We start from the raw sequence: 25,307 nt of genomic DNA on the forward strand, positions 1-25,307 counted from the left end.
TGACAGCTGATCTGATAACCCAGATTGCTAAGTGACTAATGGCTGGGTAGTGCATATACAGTATGGATACATTGCATAAAGGGATGATTCTCATCCTAGACAGGACAGTGTGAGATTTCATCAGGATACTCAAAATTTCATGCAATTTAAAACTTATGAATTGTTTCTTTTTGGAACTTTCCATTTAATATATTTGAACAGTTGACTGCAGCTAACTGAAACCACTTAAATCAAAACAGCATATGGGGGGGCACCTGGGTGGCTCTGTCGGTTAAGCGTCCGACTTCGGCTCAGGTCACGATCTCGCGGTCCGTGAGTTCGAGCCCCGCATCAGGCCCTGTGCTGACAGCTCAGAGCCTGGAGCCTGTTTCCGATTCTGTGTCTCCCTCTCTCTCTGACCCTCCCCCGTTCATGCTCTGTCTCTCTCTGTCTCAAAGAATTAATAAACGTTAAAAAAAAAACTTAAAAAAAAAAAAAAAAAAAAACAGCATATAGGGGGTGGAGGAACTACTGTATTTCCCCCCAGACTGTGACTTACACTTTACTGGAGCTGTGAAAAAGCATGAGAAAACACCTGAACAAATGCATGCACTGTGTAATCTATTTAGGTGGTGAGAAGAGAAAATCTGATGCCATAGTAAACAATTCAGAACATAGCAAGGAAATGGACTTATACATATATTAAATAAAAGAATGATTATTCTGTTATGGTCCTGAAGTTGAAAAGCAAATTTCAAACAGTGATTACAAACACCATTCTCAAATGCTAAGTTTCTATAGGGTGCATTGTTTGTATCTTACTAATGGACAAAGTTTCCAAAATTCTGTGGTTGAACTATATGTTCCTTTCAAAAGAAAATGTTTATATAAGTGCTCTTGCTTGCTTAGTATTGGAAGAAGGAAAATATTTCTTATCTGGACAAAAGAAAGCTAAAAGATATTTTAAAGACACCTAAACAGAAGAGGATACATAGCAGGTTTCAGAAAGTTCACAAACCACAATATTCAAATTCAATATTTTACATGGCTATGATTATATCTAAAATATCTGTACTTTACTTTCCCCCCATATTATAAACAGTTACACTTTATATCTGAACCTGTGATTCAGAATGACAGATTCACTTCTCAAATCAGGACACACTAAATGTATCTTTTTTGCGGGGGGCAGGGTATAGTTTTATGTGTGTTTATAAAACTGCTTCAGGTAATTTATAGGTAAGGCACTGCAGACTATTTAAAAAAATTTTTTAATGTTTATTTTTTGAGAGAGAGAGAGAGAGAACAAGCGAGTGCTTGAGCAGGGGAGGGGCAAAGAAATGGAGACACAGACTCTGAAGCAGGCTCCACACTCCAAGCTGTCAGCACAGAGCCCGACGCAGTGGGGCTCGAACTCACAAACTGTGAGATCACGACCTGGCCAACGTTGGACACTTAACTGACTGAGCCACCCAGGCACCCCACAAATATGCCTTTTGTATATAAAACTGGCATATTGTTGTCCTATCAAATTAGTTGCTACTGTTGATTTTAAAAATATTTTCTGAATTTATCTAGGATGCCTAACACTGACACCAGCATATGTAGTTATGAAGACACTTACAGCCTTTTGTAAAAGTCAGCATTCATCTTACACCAGCTCTTTTCAGATAGAAAACGTACTTAATAAATGAAAAAAAAATAGTTAATAAGCCACATTTAACTAGCACTAGTGACTGTTCAATGAAACAATACACAGTAGAAGTTAACTCCATTTAATTTACAGCTTATTTTATAACTCTATTTTATTAAGGTATAATTCACAATAGTAAAATCACATATCTTAAATATACAGCTTGGGGAATGTTGACAAATATATGCAGCTATATAACTGTCAGCCAGATCAATATACAAATCATTTCAACTGCCCCCCTCTCAAATTTCCTCATGTTCCTTTTACAGCCAGTTTGAATCCCCTGACCTCACCCAGAGAAAATAGTCGTTCTGAGATCCATCACTACAGCTTAGTTTTGCCTATAATTGGCCATCATATAATTAGTTATACAGAATGTTCTGTCTGGTTTATTTTGCTCAATGTAATGCTTTAGAGATTCAGGTAAGGTTATTACATTTATCAGTAGTCCATTCTTTTTCATAAGTAGTACTTCATTGTCTGACTAAATCACAATTTGTATATCCATTCTCCTATAGATACAAACTTGATTGTTTATGTTTTGTGCCATGAATAAAACTGCCATCAACATTCATTTCTCTTCAGTATGTACTTAAGCATGAAACTACTTAAAAACAGAGTGTGTATTTAACTTTCGAAATTTCCAGTTTTCCAAAGTGATTGTACCATATATTACATTCCTATCCATAGTGTATGAAAGTTCCAGGCACTCCACATTCTCATTATTGCTCAGTCTTTTTTAGTGTTAGCCATTTAACCAGTGTGTATATTTTGTAATTTTAGTCATTTAGTGGTATCTTGTGGTTTTAATTTGCATTTCCTTGATGATAAGTGATGTTGAGAGCATTTCTATATATACTTATTGGCCTTTTGTATATTTTTTCTGTGAAGTGTCTGTGAAGGCTCCTTAACTGGCTTCTCCTTTTATTACAGGTTTGTAGGAGTTCTTTATATATTCTGGGTAAGAGTCTTTTGTCAGATATGGGTATTTTGAATATTTTATTCCAATCTGTGGCTTGCTTCTTTACTTTCTTAATGGAAGCTTTTGAGGAACAGAAAGTTTTGATTTTGATGAAGTCCAATTTCTCTTTAAGTTAGTGCTTTGTGTGTCCTATTTGAAAACAAATGTTTCTCTACTCCAGATTATGAAGATTTTCTCCTAGAACCTTTTTCGTTTCACCAGTCACATATAAGTTAATTTTTATGTAGATTAAGTAGAGGGTCAAGGTTCTGTTTTCATGCTTTTTTCAGCTATCCCAATACCATTTGTTGAAAAGATATCCTTTCCCTTTTTAAATACATTGGCACCTTTGTTAAAAAATCAACTGACTGTATATTGTTTCGTTTCTGGTTTCTGTTACTTTGATGTATTTGTCTAAATCTATGCCAATGTCACACTGTCTTCATTATTGAAGTTTAATAGTAAGTCTTGAAGTCAAGTCATGTAAGTCCTCAAACTCTGTTCTTTTTCAAAATTGTTTGGCTATTTGAGGTCCTTCGCATTTCCACATAAAATTTTAATGTCTGTCAATTTAGACCCCAAAAAAGCCTTCTGGGATTTTTAACTGGGATTGTATTAAATCTATGGATCAACTTGGGGAAACAAATTAGGCAGCTTCTTTTCTCCTGTATAAAGAAGTCAATAGGTAGGCAGTCCAGATATGGTATGTTACTCTACTGCATTGTTTATAATCCAGGCTCCTCTGTCCTGCTGCTCAGCTCTCCCTGGATTGTCTCCTCATTGATACAATACAGCTAGTGTGTTACCTCAGGTTCCAATTATGCAATTCAGGAAAAAGGAAAGGGGAGGGCAAAGGACAAAAAGTGTATGACAGCTGAATCTTTCATCTTCAAGTCATCTTTCCTTAAATCCCCACCTAATACTGTGTACTTATATCACATTAACCTGAGCTGCTTTATCATGCCATTTCTGTCTTCAAAGGAATCTGGAAAAATGTTTTTGAGCAATGCCCCTAAAAATTCAAGTTCTGTTAGTAAAAAACAAGAGAATAATGTATATTGTTGTGTATTCTGTACAATAGAAATTCTTCTGCAAGGCTACTAACCTCTGAGTTAAGAATGCTAGTGGAGAAACAGGTTTAGTGGAGAAGTTCACAGATGATCTGCTAGATGGCTTCAAACTCTGAGCTATATTATAGCACAAAATTTGAAAATTCTAGACCAGGAATGTTTAATGCTCACAAAATAAAGCAAAAACATTTTCACATCTGGTTTAACAGCATACATAAGTAAGTGTCATCTGTTTGTAAACAAAAGTAGAATCAGTTGCCCAAATTCAAGGCTACTTCATTCCATTTCCTTCTACAGACTAAAAATAGCCTCCAAGACAGGAAAAACAGCTGGTTAAATACATATGTATCTTAATGGTGCCTTAACAAATGTGGATCTCCTTCTCAGCTGAAATAGGTCATTGTTTTCAACCCACTTGAAGAATGCAGAAGATTCTGAGTAAAGAATTATTGTACATTACATGGAATTAAAACATGTGCAAATAAGATGTTCCAGTCTCAGGCTGACTGAGGTTTAGGGAAGTGGGAAGAGAAATAATGATTTTGGCTGACAGAGTGGGAGATATTTGGGTTGAGGGTGGTAAGGCAGACAATAGAACTCATTGACATGGTTGCTTCTGGACTAAATGACTCTGAGGAACATTTTAACTTACTAGATAAACTCATCTACAAACCTTCAATTTTCTTGTTAACTCATATACAACTTGCCACAGAGACACTGTATTTTCACTGACTTCTATGAAAATATTTGCTGTTGAAATGTGCTGGTGGTACCATGATTAAAAGAGATTATACTTATTATTGGTTTACCTTAAAAGATACAGAGAAGAAATGATTGATATGATCATCTACTATACTCCTATACATCAGATTTCTCCATGCCACAGCTCTGATTCTGGTTGTTTCCATTCTTCTCCAAGCAGTGTGTTAAAATTGAAAGGCTTAAAGTATTCCAGACAATGGCTAAACACAAAGAAAAAGAAGGTGGGAACTGAAATGAATTATGCATTTGTGAAACAGCTGTCCTCAAGGGCTATTTGTCACATTTGTGACAGAACAACATTCTATTTTAAAAATACCAAAGGTAAGATGTTTTCTATGTGTACAACTTTCTCATTCTTTCTATGAAACATTCAGCTCTGAAATTCACCACATCTCAAAGCACTCTCAATTCTGCAAAAGCTCCCTCATGGCTGAGGGGAGAAATAAAAATCAACCCTCAAAACCTGACTCATTCCATCTAGCCTTAACAAATATTATACTCTTACAGATATTTTTATATTCAAAGTGTTATATACTTTATATGCCATATAGATAATTGTTTTTAAAGCTTCAGCTCAATAGATTATAGAGAATAGACTATTTTGTCAAAGCAAGGGCGGTTAATGTAAAAGAGATTTAATCCTAGTTCTCTCCTTTCTGGGAAAACCATTTAAACTATTGTGGCTTAATGAGGAGAAAGGCTTCACTAACAAGTTACAGTGGATCTCAGCTGTGTAGGAAATCACTCTGCCCTGGCTCCACCTTGTCCAATAGTATAATCATACTTTAATCTAGGGTAAAACTCCAATAACTTGTAAATGAGGAGCCTGAATACAGGAAGGCATTAGCTAGCTGGTGAAGAACCAGAGAAACAAGCCATCTTGATATGAGGGCCCTGAGTGAGTTGCATCTGGATTCCTGTCCCATTCTGCCCCCCTGGCCAGGCTGAACCTGGTTTAGAGTCACATGGTCAATGTAGGAAACTTCCAGTTACAAAATGAATAAATCACGGGGATAAAAAGTGCAGCCTTGGGAATCTAGTCAATATAGCCTAGTGAATATATTGTAATAGCATTTGTTGTATGGAGACTGATGGCAGCTACACTTATGAGCATAGCATAATGTACAGACTTATCGAATCACTATGTTGTACACCTGAAACTAATGTAACAGTGTGTCTCAACTATACTTCAATTTTTTAAATTTTAAAAATTAAAAAAAAAAAGAGGTTAGGGAAACAGTGAAGGATAAGATAAAGGGTCAGGACTGGGACAAATGCAAAGGGAAAAGGGAAAAGTGTGTCAGGCAGAATAAAGGCAATTGGCTAGAAAAGATAAAGGTGAAGTGAGTAAAGAGCGTGACAGGAAGGTGAAAGCTAAAGGGAGAGGAATGGCAGTATAGCACTTTCTAAAGGTAAAAAGGCAGGAAAGTCAGTCTACCATGGTACAAAGTCCACCAGGATATCTGTTAGGCTATTCTAAACATGCAATCACACCAGACTATCTTGGCCACACTAGGTACACCCAGAGAGATACAGAGTAGGAATCTCAGTTTGCCCCAGGACAGCATGTGCCTTTCCTTCCTAAGGGAGCAGTGTTTACAGCAGTCCATGAAGCATTTATGAGGCTGGGCAGGAATCATATTCTCCTTACGTGACAGGTTCAGGTGCAAAGAGGTAAGACTCAAAATGAGAAAATGTAGGCAATACCTTAGCTTACATGCCTGCTGCCCCACAGGAGCCAAAATCTCTTGTAATAATAACTTCATAGGCATAGTTTCTTACATCCCCACAGGGAACGAGACTGTTAAGGGGAAATCCCAAAGTCATGCTGCCCCTATCAGGTATTCATAGTTTATTCGTAATTCCTCTCAGATCAGAATCAATTTACCAATTAAGGGTCATTACTATGACAAGCAATGTTGCCTAAAAATATATCTGACATTTTTATCATCATGAGGTTACCAGGGGAAGAGAGCTAGAGAGTTGGCTGAAGATCACATTTTTAAACAGCAAGGGAAAAGATTAATTAACCCCTCACTCACATCAGGAAACATAGATGCCTCTGGCCATTTAGCTCTGAAAGGGATCATAAATGAATTTGCAACCATATTTTTAAACTAGCCATTGCAATACTAAGCAACACTTTTCTCATGCCGCTATGGAAATGTAAGTGCTCTACTGACAGCAGTAAGAGAGACAATGTCTGCCCAAAGTCAGTCTGTCAAGTATTTACTGGGGACCGTCACTGGACATAAGACTCTACTAGGTATTTGTACACGTGTCTTCTTGGAATGAAAAATGTTACTACTGTTCTACCACAAATTAGATTCCAAAAAACTCAAAATCGGAACGTATCTTTATTTTCTACTTACAAATCAGGTTTTTGTCCTTGTTGCAGTTCATGCTGAGGTACAGGGTAAAGAGCTTCATAATTTCTTTTATCTTTTGACCCATGAATTGCAAATGAATTGAATTTTGTCACCTTTGGTGGAAAATAACTCCAAGGAAGATAAGCTTTGCCTTCCCATTTTGTCTCTTTTCTGGACACTCTGAATGATAGAGCAAGCTCCTGCTATAGAAACATGTGAAACACAAAAGGTAAATTTAGATGTTTTAAAAAAAGAAAATTTTTAATGTTTATTCTTGAGACAGAGACAGAGCGTGAACAGGGGAGGAGCAGAGAGAGAGGGAGACACAGAATCCGAAACAGGCTCCAGGCTGTGTGCTGTCAGCACAGAGCCCGACACGGGGCTCAAACCCACGAACTGTGAAATCATGACCTGAGCCGAAGTCGGACACCCAACCGACTGAGCCAACCAGGCGCCCCAGTAAATTTAGATTTATACTTGAAACATTTTATATAAGACGCACCTCTCTACATATCTTATGGATTAAAGGATTTTGTCTAATATTTTTATTTACTTACTTTCCATACATGTCTTCTTCCAGAGAGTAAAAGCACCAAATGTTGTCCGTGACTGTCAAAATTAAAATTCCTCATGAGTGTTTGAAAGAAACAAATGTTATTTTCTTTACTTTCCTTCATACCTGCAGTGTGTGTGCTTATATCAAATTTCCAAATAATTAAAAGGTGCAATATGAATATTGGATAATTATAGGGAGAACTAGTGTGTTCAGTTACTTAGAAATGTGATTTTCAAGCTTACCATTTTTCAGACCACTGCAGTCAAATGCAGAAAGCTACATGTGTCAGATGAGGCAAAGTATGAAAAAGGGATGGGGGGGGGGGGGGATACCACAGTATCTGATGGCATAATAAAACCCATCTTGAAAACTAAAACACCATAAAGGAAGTTTGCACAAATATCTATGACTGAATCCAACAACTTTACTAAAGGCTATTTCTGTTAAAAAAAAAAGAAAAAGAAAAAAAAAGAAAAGGAAAAAGAAAAAGAAAAAGAAAAAAAAAGACTGACGCTCGTCAGGAAGATAAGAAATAAAAACATAGATTGTCTAACACAAGTCAACAGGCTGAAGATTTTAATTTGTATCTCTTCTTTCACACAACTCTCCACCATCCGTCTGCCTGTTGTGTTTTCCTATTTTTTTAATTTGTACCATTAGCTCAGACACTGATGTTACATTTTCAAAGATAAACAAAATATATCCTCAGAAGGAATTCTATTAAGAGAGCATAATTGGGATGAGCCAGGTCAGTAAGAATCAAAGGATTTCAAGTAGTTACATGAAACAAATTTACTGTCTCTGGAAAACACTAAACATTTCTCCTCAGAGGGTCTGCTGTAAGCTTTTCAGGAAGGATTTCCTTCAATAAATAATTCTAACAGAAGTATTATTTTCACTTAAAAGTTCTCTGTTTATTTGTATTATTATACAACCTTAAGAATATCCTAAGAGGAATAAAAAGTCCTTGCAAATTAAAACAACAATTTTCTTCATGTTGCTTTCCTAGAGGCTAATTAACTGTCATAGGAGTTGATAGCCTGAAGCAAAACCATGATTCTTGATTATTAACTGTCCTGGAATATATGAAACTAAACTACTCTAAGGATTTTTTTTAACTTTTAGAATTATTAATTATATACATAATAGTTACTATATAATTTAAAAACAAAAGAGAATCTAATTATCCTATTCATATACTACTAAACCATTTTATGAAAAGACACTGATAGTATCATCTTTAATGAACTTAAAACTAAGGATAAAACTTTAGAATTCTAGCATACCCAAGTTCTTAACTGCTTTCTAAACAAGTTGAAAGCCTATTTGCCTTAGCTTTCTCTCCTGTATGATGAAAATAATCACACAACAGTTGAAGTTTTATTTCCTCATATGACAGTTTAATCGTATTTTCAACAAAAGATTCTGGCATGTTAGTTAAAAGGTACACACAAAAATATATGATTGTTCTCAAAAATATAATTGTGAACATCTATGTTTTCCACATCAGAATTAGCAAGATATCAAAATAAGGGAAAAGAAAAAAATATCTAAAATTTCATTTAAATCAACTGTTTGGGACTCTGCCCACCCTACAAAGGGACAGAGGCTGCTGGATTTAGATACTAAGAGGTATTTAAAAGGGGTGCCTAGGTGGGTCAGTCAGTTCCACATCTGACTTCGGCTCGGGTCATGATCACATAGCTCATGGATTTGAGCCCCGCATTGGGCTCTGTGCTGATAGTTCAGAGCCTGGAGCCTGCTTCAGATTCTGTGTCTCCCTCTCTCTCCACCCCTCCCTTGCTTGCCGTCTATCTCTTGAAAATAAACATTAAAAAAATTTTTTTTTAATTAAGGTCATTTAAAATGAATAATGGCAATATAAAGAAATATTTCTTTACTAAATATTTTACTAATTTAAATTGTCATAATTTAGATGAAAGGTAGCCATAAATTTACTTTTTTGCATATATAGGAAAAACTGCCAACTAGGTAAAAAGGGTTCCCAAAGGACTGGTTAAATTTAAACAACAGTCCAAGGTTAATTTTTTTAATAAGTCTTTAAAAAAGCTATGTGTGATTTAATTTTTATCCCTGGCATTGAACACAAAGTGACATAGTATACACTCAATAACTGAATGATGAATAAAAGAAGCAATACATAATTATGTAATACATAAAATTCAAATTTAATCCAGTCATTTAAAAGATTCCCGAAAAGAAACTAGTTCAATTCATTATATCTATATCTCCTTTTATTTCTGAATAGCTAATATATAATAATGCAAATTTTAGAATAAATGAGAGGAAGTTTTGTTATTTATAATGATTTTTCATTTTATAAAAAACCCAATTAGAAAACAAGACACATTAGAGAATTGAGAATAATATCAACATAATATTTTCAAAGGTTTATAATATATGTTATACACTAACTTGAAAATAAAGAATTATACATAATTCAGATTAGTTCAGATTAGCACTCCTATTAGTTGAGCTTTTCCCTGACCATATAATTTATAATAAGGAAATAACTGTATTCAAATTACATAGTAATGAGTTAGAAAAAAATGTTATACTTACGGACAAAGTTCAACTTCTAAATACTGCTCAGTTATGTCATTCAAGAAAAATGCTTCCACAACTTTTGAAAACAAAGATAAGACATACTGAGAAGGTTGATTTTGCTTCAGTAATAAATACTTCATTTTTTAGAATATAAAATTAATTAACTCAGTATTTTTAATTCTATCCCCAAAAGAAAACAAATACGCATTGCCTGGAAGAAGAAATACATAGGAAATAAATCATCATTTTTTTCCTACATCAGATCATCATAAATTAAAAATATTAATAAAGCCTCGTGTTGGGTGACGTTCTAAAACAATGAATATTATTACACAGACTTTGAGACAGTTATCTTCTTTTCTAGGAATTTATCTTAAGAAAATAATCAGACAGGGGCGCCTGGGTGGCTCAATCGGTTAAGTGTCCGACTTCAGTTCAGGTCATGATCTCACAGTCCGTGAGTTTGAGCCCCTCATTGGGTTCTGTGCTCACAGCTCAGAGCCTAGAGTCTGCTTCAGATTCTGTGTCCCTCTCTCTCTGCCCCTCCCCTGCTCATGCTCTGTCTCTCTCTGTCTCAAAAATAAATTAAAAACACATTAAAAAAATTTTTTTAAAAAGAAAATAATCAGACAACTGGGAAAAGAAATAAATATCATGCCAGTCATCAAAGTATTGCTCAAAAATTTAGAATGATCTAAATGGTTATTTCCCACTATATAAATAAAACTCCTGTTATATGGGAGAGCTGTTAAATAAATTATGGAATTTATATATTCCATGCAAAAATATATAATACAGTCATTACAATCAAATATACAGTTAATTATATTTTTTGATATGGGAAGATATCCATGACATGTGATAAGCAGGCAGCAGAATAACGAAATGTACATGAAATAAGAATGTGCATGCATGCCTGTGTCTAGATGTCTGTAAAGGGGAGAGCCTGGGTGGCTCAGTCTGTTGAGCATTTGACTTCAGCTCAGGTTATGATCTCACAGTCCGTGAGTGTGAGTCCCGCATCAGGCTCTGGGCTGACAGCTCGGAGCCTGAAGCCTGCTTTGGATTCTGTGTCTCCCTCTCTCTCTGCCTCTCCGCTGCTTGCACTCTGTCTCTCTGTCAAAAATAAATAAACATTAAAAAAATTAAAAAATAAATGTATGCAAAGTATGAGTGCACACGCGCACGCGCACACACATGCACACAAATGACTGGTTATCTCTGATAGGGGCAATACACGTAGGTGATTTTTCTTTTCTTTACAATTTCCTGGACTTTTTTGTGCATGTGATGTTTTTTAAATTGTTTAATTATGAAAGTAATACATACTTCTTATAAATGATTAAAACAATATAAACATATATAAAGTAAAAAGTCAAAGTCCTTTTCTTTCCACTTTGCTCTAAAATTTTTGTCAGATGTTTTCTGTCCTTCTACAATCTATTTTACCTGCATGGATTTTAAAAAATAAATATGGATCATAATTGCCTACAACTTGCTTTTTTCACAAAAAAATTTGCAGCATATAGATACCTAATGCTTTTAAACTATTGTATAGTATTCTTCTATAGAATGTTATAATTTATTCACACAGTCCTTTATTGAAGACACATATGTTGTTTCCAGTTTTCCATGTGTTATTTTTATAATAAAATAGCTAAGGGTCGCCTGGCTGGCTCAGTTGGTTGAGCATCCAACTGGTGATTTCAGCTCAGGTCATGAGCCCAGGGTCTTGGCATCAAGCCCCGCTCGGGCTCCTCGCTGAGCATGGATACAGTGATTCAGGCTTATTGCCCCTTTCTAAGTTTTTTACCTAAATGAATTAGAATGCTTCCATGATGGTTAATTTTTGTGTCAACTTAGCCATAGTACCCAGATATTCGGTCAAACATTATCCTAGATGTTTCTGTGAAGGTATTGTTTACATGAGATTTAACATTTAAATTGGTAAACTTTTAGTAAAGCAGATTATTCCCTATAATGTGGCTGAGTCTCATCCAATCATTGAAGCCCTTAACAGAAAAAAGACAGACTTCCCCTGACCATGAAGGAATTCTGCCAGCAGACACCATCAGACTCAGACTGCAGTATATACTCTTCACCACATCTCCAGCCTGCTGCTCTACCGTGAAGATTTTGTACTTGCCAGACTCTAAAACTGCATAACCCAATACCTTAAAATAAATCCCTCTCTTTCTTTACACATACACACACTCACACACACACTGTATCTCTTGGTCTTGTTTCTCTGGAAGACTCTAATACATCTTCTAATTACTACTTTCCATAATCATCTTAAAATCATTTTTGCATCTTCTCTGAATTAAACCCTGTATCAGATTCTGGGAATACTTTCATTAGCTTACAACCTAATCAGACATGAAAGTGGACACTTCTAATAAAAATATCAAAAGGGAAGGAGGTATGGATTGCTACCACAAGAAAAGAGAAAACAGATACTTAGCTCCAAAATGTGGTTTAGGGAAGGATTCCTGGAGAAGGTGTTACCTAAGCTCCATCTTGAAAGATGAGTTGGAACTGGGTGAAGAGGAATGATGAAAAGGGCATTCCAGGATGAAAGAGAAGTATAATCAAATGTACATGATTAGGAAATATTTTCCCTTAAAGAACTACAAGCAGTTCAGTCTTTCTAGGCAAACATTGAAGTGCATGAAGAAGCAATGCTGCAAAGAGAATAAGGGGCTAGGTCATGGAAAATCTTATATAGAGATCATAAAAAGAAGGATGAAACTATTCCGAGAGGACAGGGAGCCTGAGAAGGTTTGTAAAGACCTGAATTATGAGTTTGAATTTTCATTTTATTTTTTTTATTTATTATTTTTTTTTAATTATTTTTTTATTAACGTTTATTTATTTTTGAGACAGAGAGAGACAAAGCATGAACGAGGGAGGGTCAGAGAGAGAGGGAGACACAGAATCTGAAACAGGCTCCAGGCCCTGAGTGGTCAGCACAGAGCCCAACGCAGGGCTCGAACTCACGGACCACGAGATCATGACCTGAGCTGAAGTCGGCCACTTAACCGACTGAGCCACCCAGGCGCCCCTTGAATTTTCATTTTAGATAGATCACTCTGGCTTCTAAGTGAAGAATGAAGCCAAGGGCAAAAGGACAAGTAAGGAGGCTTTGACTGGCCCTGGTGAAAGATCATAAAGGTCTAACCTATGGCAGGGATAGTGGGGATGAAGAAGAACTAGCTTAGAGAAACATTCAGGAGGTAAAGCTGATAGGACTCAGTAAATAAATCCAAATATGGAGAGTGAGAGAGAAGGATATATTGGAAAGACCTCATATTTCTGTATTTGGTGAACTGATGTATTAAGTAATTGGGCAACTGGGGAAAGAAGCAGGTTTATGACAGAAGTAGATGAGTTGAGTTTAGGAGCTCTTGAGTTTGGTGTCTGTGGTACTTCCAGTAGTTAAGTCACATTGGTGTCTACACCAGTAGGTAGCTGGTATATTTAAGTTCGGTATCAGTAAAAGATAATGTATGTTTTACATATGGTAAGTTAACACTGACAAAATGCATGCTATACAGATGCTATACAGATTGTATGGATTACAAGAATCATCAAAGGTTTTTTTTAAAGAAATGAAACCTATATTAGACCTTAGAACTAAGTGCATTACAGGTGGGGGGGATAGAATGAGAAAAGGTACATGGGCGAGAACATTCATGGATAGTAAGACCATCAGCCTTTCATAAGTCAAGAGCCTTTGGTTGACATATGGTTTCACTTATATATGGAATCTAAAAAACAAAACAAATGAGTAAATAAAAAGTGGAAACAGACCCATAAATACAGAGAACAAACTGATGGTTGCTGGAGGGAGATAGGGAACATGGGTGAAAGGCAGTGGGAGATACAGGCTTCCAGTTTTGGAATAAATAAGTCACAGAGATAAAGGGAATATAATCAATGGTACTGTAATAGCATTGTATGGAGACTGATGGCAGCTACACTTGTGGTGAGCATAGTATAATACACAGACTTGTCGGACCATTATGCTGTACACCTAAAACTAATGTAACATAGTGTATCAATGACACTTTAATTAAAAAAAAGAGCTTTTGGTTGAATATGATAGCCCAACCCATGAGTACTCTGAAATCTTACAGGAAGGGTTTGAACTTCATCTCAGGGACAGTTATGGTTTGTGATCTGAGGAATGGAATCATAAAGAGTATTTCAAAATATAAGTTTGGTTGCTTAATTAGAATACATTAGGAGGGGATCATATAGCAAACCTGGCAAAATGTAATTTCATGGTATGTCTTTTAGTCTTCATTTGACATGTGAGATTGTCAGTATAAAATAAAAACTACATTTCATATTAAAGTTGATAGTATTTCTGTAACTAAAACATCCCCAAACTTCCAGAAAGAAGGTTTATAAGGTTAAAGTGGCAATTTGAAGATACTTAACGACAAAACAGAAATGCTGAACTCTTCTTAAAATAGGTATCAGAAGTAAAGGAAAGAAATATGGCAGCAATTTAAAAATCTGGATTTGTAATTGCCATTTTTCACTGTTCTAGTTATATAGCTGAAGTCACACAGGTGATGGTGAAAAAGTCAGAATAAGAGATTGGTAGGGAACGGAAGAAACTGCACACATCAGCTGCTCAGAAGAGCACACACTTCCTTACAGCAAGATAAAATAATAGTTCTAGGAGAGGGTATTATAAAAAGATTTATGTTTGCAATAAAATACAGTACTTCCACTTACCTTCATAATCCCACAGTTCATTGAAAGGTTTTCCTGGTTCTCCAAGTGGGGCTGGAGGATCATTGAAAAATGGGGCGCTAACTTCCATCACCACTCCTCCATCACCTGGATTCAGCCTGACAAACACTGGCTCATGCTTCACTGGAAAACCATCCCAAGTGTATTCTATTTTAAAATCCATCTGAAGACTCTAAAGGAAAAAAAAAAAAAAATAAGACAAACTCTTTAACCGTATACAATTGTTTCCTATAGTTAGAAATGAAATGGAAATGTCAATGTCAAATAGCAGGAAAGCAGCAGAGGGGCAGACACACAGTTCTGAGAGTCAAAAGGCCATTTGTGCTATGGCAAACCGTGGATGTGAGTTCTATTATAAGATAGGGAGTTGGATCCAAAAAGCTTTAAGACTAGGTCTAGATGCAGCTCATGTTACCTTGTAAAGAATATATCAAAATCATTTTTAAAAACCAATTAAGTCCACTGAAGAAACTATTCATGTACTTAATGACTATAAACACTATGAGTGTCTACATTCTTTATCTTTTATTCTAAAATGTGCAGGTGTATTGGACCCCTTTGGGAATCAAGATCTATATAATAAAAAAAACGATTTGATAAAAAAAATAACTACAAATCAGCAGAAGCACTGCTGTTAACACTTGTTCTTTTGGCTAAAACCCTTTTCTCTTTGGGGTGGGAATTGCGGGAAGGGGGGTGCTCCAACTATTTGAAGGTTAGTAGAGTTTAATATTGTCTTCCTTGATCTCAGGGTACAGATTTTCTTAACCTTCTCAATTGTTGATATTTCAAGTGTTAAACACAACATGTTAATCCCTTCTCTGACTGAAAAATAGAATTTATCGTCTAAACTTTGCAATAGACTAAATACATTTGACACAAGCAGTATTTGCATTTTAAATTGTTTCTCTGAGGATTAAATGCAAAGAAAGCATTATATTTATAAAATTACATTTTTATTTAAACACTATAGATCAGGCATTTTATAAATGTTATCTCACTTAATTTCACAACAAACTTGCAGAGGATCTATTTTTATCCTCATTACAAATGAAGAAAACAGATTTGTCCAAGGTCACATGAAACTGAACTAATATAAGCCACGTTTTCCCAAATGAAGATACATCACTGGGGTGCCTGGGTGGCTCAGTCGGTTAAGTGGCCGACGCCGGCTCAGATGATGATCTCACGGTTCGTGAGTTCGAGCCCTATGTTGGGCTCTGTGCTGACAGCTCAGAGCCTGGAGTTTTCTTCAGATTCTGTGCCTCCCTCTCTCTCTGCTCCTTCCCTGCTTGCACTCCGTCTCTCTCTCTCCCTCTCTAAAAAATTAATAAACATTAAGAAAAATGAAGGTACATCAGAGATCTGTAAGGAGATGAAAACCTTATTTTAGGAGTGGTGGATTCCTCAACTTATATTAGGTCCTTATGTCTTGTTCAGAAGATAATCTTGATTAGCAATGGTGCTATTTCCAAACTTCAATTTCCCTTATCTGAAACCTTTGAATGCATTTCCTTGCTTCATAGGTTTTTACTGCAAATAATAAAGTTATTAAGTTTTGAATAAATTTATTTCAATGAATAGATACTGAGTACCTACTGTGTACCAATCATTGGGAGATCCAAATATATAAGCTCGGTGGCCCACAGGAATCCAAGATCTTTGAAAACTTTTTCTAAAGTATGTAGTAGCTCTTCCTAATTTTCACTACATGCTAACAAATTTTAATTGATAATCTCTAAAATTAAAATAAAATAATTCTGGCATTACAATCCATTTGCAACTTACAGTATTTGAGAAGAGGATATGTTCAGCAATTTATGTTCTTCATTATTAAAATAAGCTCAATGAGTGATAAGTCTGCATAAATTGAGTGATTTTTGTAGAACTTAGTACTGATTTTACGTGAAATAAAATACCTCAATCATAAATTTACTATCCTTAGTTGAAATATCAAGGCACATTCTTCATGTATAAATGGATAAATCTCTATCCCAAATTTTGGTACTGGTTAAGTACCATCTTGAAGCATACAGGAAGAAATAAGAACAAATCAAGATGTTAGAAATGGTGATTAAATCTGATTCTGGTACCAATATGCCAGAGAATATGCTATTCTCATAACCTGGAGCTTTACAATCCTGGCAAAATATAACTTAGTGACTTGGAAGTTTTGGCGGATTCACTCATTCTCCACAGGACCATCATATCTACAAAAATATTGCACACATTAAAGGGATCTCTATCCTAATCAGTGGGTTTCCACTACAGAATTCTCAACGCCCAGCTATTCTAGGCAATCATCTCTATGTCTAAATGGAATTAAACCACACACAGTGATTTGCTCCTAAAAAGTGGCTTGTCACTTCCATCCACACATGGTGGGTCTTGTGGTAAGACTGACATGTACTTTAGAGTTTCAAATTACAAACTACTCTATAACTTCAAATTATAAAATGTAATCTTACTTAAAAGTTCAGAAGAAATTAAATATAAAAGCAGAGCTACTCTTGTTGAGAGTATAAAGTAGTGGAACTTCAAGACCTTCTATTAGCCTTTTTCCCTGAATTTCTTTGAGCAGTGTTTGAAAATTACTGCAAGAAATATTGACTAGACTTCTACCAGCAGGGAGGAGTGTCATGGATGACATGTCCAAGGGTAGCATGTAACTTTGGCTTTAATTGCATAAATGACTTTAGTTTCCTTATTAGAATGACAAATTTGTTAATTTGCTTAAAGAGCATTCCTGTTAATCTAAATGTACACAATGTTTATAACAAAATTAACCTAAAAATATGGTCAAACCCACTAGTTTACAATGTAATCTAAATATAACATGGGCCCAGACAAAAACAACACATTCTCCCTTTCAATTTCCCTGGGATACTTAGAACTGTCTCCTGAAGCTTAACTCTCACTACCTCTCAATTTTTTTGTTTGCACATGTACTCATATGAAATAAAGACAATTCAACTGTCCACGTCCTTTGTGACCTGTGCTAGTGTGCATCCCTGCAGCACTCTACTTCCTGTCACTCTCTACTGTCTATACATGATTCACAGCATTACAACATGTTTACTGTCTCTCCATTCCCAACTAGAATGCCTGTAAGTAATAGGAATTTATTATTTATTTCTTAAGTAAATAATCATTCTAGTCTCTGGATCCAAAATTTCATGATTCTAAGGTTTTGTGCAATAGAAATCAACTGTGTTTGTGGTAGCATTTCTCTTTCAACCAAAACAGTGGTAAGTAACTAAGATAATATATCATACCTAGAAACGTCCTTTCAATTTAGTTTATCATAGGTGTATTGGGTGCCTGGGGGCTCAGTCAGTTAAGAGTCCAACTTCAGCTCAGGTCATGATCTCGCAGTCTGTGAATTCGAGCCCTACATCGGGCTCTGAGCTGACAGTTTAGAGCCGGAACCTGCTTCAGATTCTGTGTCTCCCTCTCTTTCTGCCTCTCCCTCACTCACACTCTGTCTCTCTGTGTCTCTCAAAAATGAATAAATGTTTAAAAAATTTTTTAAAAAAGGTTTATTAACTACTCACTTTATTTCAGGTGACATACCAGGTGCTCAGGAAATAAAGTTTAAGTCTCTAGGGAGTTAGGGATGATTCTCATGTAGCTAACCAACCAGGTCTTGTATAACTAAACCAAACAGGTCTATTATCAATTAGTTCATTTTGCAGTCCAATTTAATAAGGTTGGATCCCTATACCAAACTATAAATAGCTTATATAGTATATTTAAATAGTATATGTTATATATAATATGTATAATACATAGTATAAATAGTAATATATTATATATAGTATATATAATATATACTATATTTAAATAGTATATAAAAATAGTATATATATTTAAATATAGTTTGGTATATTATGTTCAAATTTAAATGAATCAAAAATTTAAACATAAAAACCATATTAAAAAATAGAAAAAATGAATTTTTAAAAAACCTTATAGTAGAAAAAAAACCTTTTAAAATATAACCCCAGGGGCACCTGGGTGGCTCAGTCAGTTGAGTGTCGAACCCTGGCTCAGGTCATGATCTCACAGTTTGTGAGTTTGAGCCCTGCATCGGGTTCACTGCTATCAGCACGGTGCCCACCTCAGATCTTCTTTCCCCCTCTCTCTGTGCCCTTCCCTCGCTTGCATGCTCTGTCTCAAAAATAAACTTAAAAAAATGAATAAAATATAACCCCAAACCCAAAAGACATAAAAGAGTGATACATTTGGCTGCATAAAAATAACAAAACCAGAAGAAGTCTGCCTACATCCACAAAAAAACAAAACAAAACAAAACAAAACAAAAAAACAACTACCACCATTACAGGGGCACTTGGGTGGCTCAGTTGGTTAAGTATCTGACTCCTGATTTTGGCTCATGTTATGATCATGACATCGAACCCCATGTCGAGATCCACGTCAGGCTCCGTGCTGGGCATGGAGCCTGCTTGAGATTCTCTCTCTCTCTCTCTCTCTCTCTCTCTCTCTCTCCCTCCCTCCCTCCCTCCCTCTGCCCTTCTCCCTGGATCATGTATGCTCTCTAGAAAGAAAAGAAAAGAAAAGAAAAGAAAAGAAAAGAAAAGAAAAGAAAAGAAAAGAAAAGAGAAGCCCACCATTACAAAATCAAAAGATAGTTTGGGAACAAAAACATCTTCAACTCATATTTTAGACAAATAACTAACTTCTTTGATGTTTAAAGGGCTCCTAGAAATCAGTAAGGAAAACATCAATATCCCAACAGCAAAATAGGAAAACACAGTTGACAGAAAGTAGATGCAAAATGTTCAACCTCACTTATGATAGAAATGCAAATTAAAACAATACATTACTATTTCCATGGATCAAAAAGTTTGATAACATGGTATGATAAAGAGGGCACTGAGAAATAATCACATATTGTTGTGGAGGCATTACTGGCACAGCCTCTGTGAAGAGCAATCCCTCAATATCTATCAAAACAAAAAAAATGCAAATATTCTTTGACTCAATTCTAGTTCTAGGAGTTATTATACCTGCACATATTCAAAATGACATAAGTATAAAGACATTCACTGCAACATTATTTATAATAACAAAATATCAAATTAATATCATAATTTAAATATCCATCAGTAGAGGACTGGTGAAGAAATTACACTATTATTAAGCAAGGAAATACAATTTAGCTATTAAGAATGAGGCGGCTCTCTCTCTCTCTATATATATATCTAAAATATATTCAGTGAAAAAAGCAAGGTGCAAAAAGCATGAATTTATTTCATTAAAAAAAAGGCTCTTTGCATATATACTTGTGAATGCATATAGTATCTCAAAAAGCATATACAAGAAACCAGTGATGACAGTGGTTACCTCTTTTGAGGGAATTAACTGCCTGAGACAAGACAGAAAGGGAGGTTTACTTGCAACCATTATCACTTTCTTTTAAAAAACTACCTGAATTTTATATTATGATAGGCACACATCACTATCAAAAAATGAATGAATCATTTGAAACTATTTTTAAAGTCCATTTTATGGCTGGATCTCTCAAAGACTATAGTGACCACCTCTTCTCTATAGACGCTTCTCTGACTACATATGCTGAACATTTCTAAAAAGTCAGAATGAACACTGGGAATATTATTGAAGGAATATATTCATTCAAGGTGATCACCAGTCTATTATGCAATTTCAGTGTTGGCTATTTAAACTTTTTTTCATTATTTTTTAATGTTTTATTTTATTTTTGAAAGAGACACAACATGAGTGGAGGAGGAACAGAGAGAGGGAGACAGAATCTGAAGCGGGCTCCAGGCTCTGAGCCCTCAGCACACAGCCCGACTTGGGGCTGCAACTCACCAACCGTGAGATCATGACCTGAGCCAAAGTCAGATGCTAACCCACTGAGCCACCCAGGTACCCCTATTTAAACTTTCTTAAAAGAATGTTTGTTAATCTGTGTTTTTCCACATTTTTAACCTCTATTCTTCAAACTCCTCTTTCATCAAAAAAAGTCACAATTTTTAAATTATTTTCATGCTTTATCTGTACTAGAGAAAAGGCCTTTAAAAGGAAATGAAGGGAGATAAAGAAGACAGAACCCCAGAACACTGAGCACCTGGAAGACGGAAAACATTCTGCAAAGGTTAAGTTACGGAAAAAGGTGTTTTCTCTACAGAACGTTTTACAAGGATAATTTCCAAATTCCTTTTTTCACGAAATTTTCTGTAGTTTCTCACGAAATTATTTTCAGTTTGCATTCTACTTCCACTTGCACCCCTGCCCATTTACGAGAAACGGAGAAAGAAGAAAGTCAGTCCGAAAGTGGGAGTAAACTATGCCAGCAAAAGCAGCGGAAAAATAAATTACCATAGAAAAAGCCAACAAGACTGGTCGAAGGTGCCAGTAATGACAGAGGGAACAGCGCATAACTAGGAGACACCACAGACCCGGAAGCTCTTTTCTGCACCACACTCAGCTCACTAGCTTCTGTGGGGGTCACCGGAGAGGGCTCAACCTTAGGCTCCGCCCAGCTGCCTACACATTCTGGGGGTGGGGCTCGGAGGACTGAGGCCGAGAGGCCTGGTTTTTGCAGGAAAGAAAACTGCTGAAAGACTACCAATGAATATCTGAACTTTTAATCTTTCCACTTAAGTTTGAGCAGTCTAGCAGGGGAAGGATGGGTAATTCAGCAATATAAATACTGTGCAACAATCTCAAAATGGATTATAAATCATTAAAATTACAATAGAACGAGGGCTCCTAGGTGGCTCAGTCAGTTAAACACCGATTTTGGCTCAGGTCATGATCTCATGGTTCACATAGCCGAGCTCCACATCCAGCACAGAGCCTGCTTTGGATCCTCTTGCCCCTCCCTCTCTCTCTCTGCCCCTCCCTCCATCTCTCTCCCTTTCAAAAATAAACATTAAAAAAAAAAATTACAATAGAACACATACAGCAATAATTCACTTAATGTAACTAAAGGCTAACTGGCCCTATAAGCAAAAAATTGTAAATTAATTTTATATTACACTCATTATAAATAATATTACCCTAAATGTAAATTATATTACACTACTGGGAGGCATATACATAGTGGTCAAAGATTGTGACATTGGAACCAGACTGCCTAGGGTCAAATTCCAATTCAAGCACTTTCCAACTGTGATCATCAGCAAGTTACTGTAAAAAGGATTTTAAAATAGGACCTAGCTTCAAAGGTTTTTGTGAGCGGATATATATATATCATATATACACACACACACACACACACACATATATATATATATATATATATATTTAGTACAGTGCCTAGCATGTATGTAGTGAATATAAGAGATTAGCTGTTATTATTAAAGTATATAGGTTTGCTTAAAAAATATTTTTCTGTTGAAATCATTAAAATTACATCTTTCTTAAGTGGTTTTCCTTTAAAAAAAACTAGACTTTGAGGTAGGAGAATCTAACTGATCCCTGAGATCATAAAATATGGTTAAGTGTTCTAGAGATACACATCACGGCTCTGGTTGGTTCAGTCTTAACTATCCGAGCATTTATCAATCTATTTTCCTTCATTTAGTGTCTCTTTCATGCCAGTGTAAACTTATTGTTTCTAAAGAGGATTAGACACAAACTCATAACACAATTTTGTGTAAAATTTTAAACTTCTCAAGAAAAGGTAATAATTTACAGAACTACAATATTTCCAAATAATAGAATCACTCTGTATTTTGGTTGCTGAGAGTTACCAAAATGTCTATAGGATCTATGGGTTTAATTCAGGAGGAGTCACTGCACTTGAACTTCATAGCTACTCTGAGAATACTGTGCATATGCTACATATTTAAGTCAAGTCACCACCATTTTCTCCTGCTCTGCAAGAGCAGACATTAGTATGTAGCCATTACTCAAAAATCGTAAAAATTGCAATTTCACATGGCTCAGCCTAAATTTATTTTGCTTATAGCACACTTTTAAAAACCTCTTTGGGGGAAAAACGGCTTTTGTATTTGTTTTACCACAACTATTATTTTTGTTTTATAAAAATCACTTTGGGTGGGAGAGGGAAATGAGGAGTTATTGTTCAATAGGTATACAGTTTGAGTTAGGTAAGATGAAAGAATTCTAGAGATCTGCTGTACAACAATGTGCACATAGTTAACACTACTATACTGTACACTTAAAAATTTGAGAGATTTCATATCATTTTATATTACAGAAATTATAATAATAAAAAAGACAAGCTTAAAAAGAGAGCTCCCAATTTCCAGGCCATGCTTCTCTTGGCTGGTGAAAATAAACATAATTATGAAGAGCTTCTTAAAAATCAGTTTTTTATGGCATTTAATTATACCAGAGAATGTTTCATACAGTTTTCACCCTAGCTTAAAGTTCCAACTTTGTATTCTTTATGATGCTTTCCATATAGTACTGGGTGCTCAATGTCAATTTATTAAATAAGTTAATATTAGTAAAAGCTATCAATTTTCAAGGGTTTTCTTTATTGAGGAAATAGATCTAGGGCTAGAGAATGGTTAAACACATACTAAGTACTTTTTTTCTCTCACTTCTCATTCCTTGTACTCAATTACATTAATACTTTCCAAGCACATCTACTGAATTCTTTAATTCCTTCTTCACGTATTTGTTGAGCCCTTACTGTGTTCCAGGCAGGAGCCTGGAGACAAACTACAAAACAATGCATGAAGCATTAAGGAAGCACCTTCCTTGGATAAAGAACACAAGGGAACCTTTAAAATCAAGCAACACTAGAGGCAATACTTTAAGGACAAGTGGAATCATCACAATTTTGTTTCATAAGGATGAAAAATTTTTTGAAAAAACTCCACTGAAATTCAGAAATTCAACTAGCTGAGTTTTGTAAACCAGCCCCCCCCCCAAACACCAAATCCCAAAACTACAGTTTGTATTGAGCTTGACTGTATAAACCAGATAGTTCAAGTACAGAGATAAAAATTCCAACTTCAGATATTTAATTTATGCAATGCAAAGACAATTCATCATTTATATCCAGAAGGTACTCTTTGCCAGCACTAATATATATTAACATCTATAACTTCTACAAATGTAGAATTAAGTTTATTACTATTTGATGGCAAATTAAACTACAATATGACAAAATACAGGTTCAAATGTAGGAGAACTTAAAAACAAGTCCTTGAGGAGTCAGTGAAGAGTTCATGAAGAAAAGTCATACACCGACCTTCAAAAAAGAGTTGAAACTTGCCCACTCAATCTCTCCTTCCAATAAGTTTTTGGGTTAACTTCAAGGCTACCAAAACCAGATCAAGTTCAATCTTCACTGACACAAAGCTAAACTAAACTTTTTTATGGTTATTAGATATACCCCCATATTTGCCAGCCTTTAGAGGAAGGGACCACCTCATCCCTTATAGGGAGTATGGAGAAAGCTTCAGGATTTCAAATACCTAAATGGACATAGTGGGACAAATTTTTTAAACTTCTTAATATATTCTGCTAACATTATATCATTTATATTGCATTATGAGTACAGAACAACAAAACTTAAACTGTTAAAGAGAAAGCCAAATGGAGCTACATCTTGACATATCTAGTGAAACCATTTCAATAAAACATATTTGGCAGAACCATAATCTATTAAAGCTAGCTTCAAGTTAATATTTTTGCTAGTGTTGAAACTTCCTCCAATAGTAAGATAAGGCTTATATCCAGACAAAATCAATTTTTAATTCTGATAATTGTAATTTACTCCAAAATTTAAAGTTTTGTCTAATTTTTTCTTGCAATACAATGTAACTTTTTTCTTCTTTTTTAAGGAAGCAAAGTATCTCTAAAGAAATAACTGCTGGGGCACCTGGGTGGCTCAGTCGGTTAAGCGGCCGAATTCGGCTCAGGTCATGATCTCACAATCCGTGAGTTAGAGCCCAGCGTCGGGCTCTGTGCTGACAGCTCAGAGCCTGGAGCCTGCTTTGGATTCTGTGTCTCCCTCTCTCTCTGACCCTCCTTCATTCATGCTCTGTCTCTCTCTGTCTCAAAAATAAATAAACGTTAAAAAAAAATTAAAAAAAAAAGTAACTGCTGAATTTGCAGGACCTTTGGAGTACTTGTAACTACATGCCTTACTGACACACAGTTAAATATTTAAAGAGGTGTTTCCTTTCTCTAAAGACCCAGAGGGGCAGTATCGTACTTAGCTTCTGGAAATAAAGTCCATACTCAAAAATCCTCCAGAAGTTCAGCCTTGGTGGTGGACTCTGAAGCCGCCAGCATGGGTTCTGCCTCCAGCTCCAGAAATTTACTTACTTTCCACTCACTCCTTTTGGCCAGCACGTTCTCCCAGTCCAGAAGTACTAGGTATCAAAGATCCCGGGAACATTTAAAATATGTATTTTATGCCCTACCTACGCTTACATCTTGGGATGTAAACACACATAAACACACACACGTAAACACTGTACTCCACCACAGGAAGACCGAAAGGAGCCAGCTCACCCCTGCCACGCTAGTGGCTCAATTCCCTGTTATCCAGGTTATCGCAGCTCCGCCTATAGCTTGACAAATAGCCAATAGCGTGTAAAGACTC

At 35.7% G+C, this 25,307-nt stretch overlaps 1 protein-coding gene across 1 annotated transcript; it reads right to left on the bottom strand.

Annotated features, from left to right (window-relative positions):
• Positions 1-1,738: 1,738 nt before the first annotated feature.
• On the bottom strand, positions 1,739-25,265 carry C3H4orf33 (chromosome 3 C4orf33 homolog). Its single transcript, XM_058721397.1, is given in 7 exon segments — positions 1,739-4,583; positions 4,585-4,665; positions 6,838-7,037; positions 7,392-7,443; positions 9,974-10,034; positions 14,708-14,897; positions 25,028-25,265. Coding segments are annotated over 6 exon segments (597 nt in total). The 5' UTR covers positions 14,889-14,897; positions 25,028-25,265; the 3' UTR covers positions 1,739-4,561.
• Between the last annotated feature and the right edge of the window lie 42 nt (positions 25,266-25,307).

The sequence above is a fragment of the Neofelis nebulosa genome, chromosome 3 (genome assembly GCF_028018385.1).
Source record: "Neofelis nebulosa isolate mNeoNeb1 chromosome 3, mNeoNeb1.pri, whole genome shotgun sequence".
Lineage (NCBI taxonomy): Eukaryota > Metazoa > Chordata > Mammalia > Carnivora > Felidae > Neofelis > Neofelis nebulosa.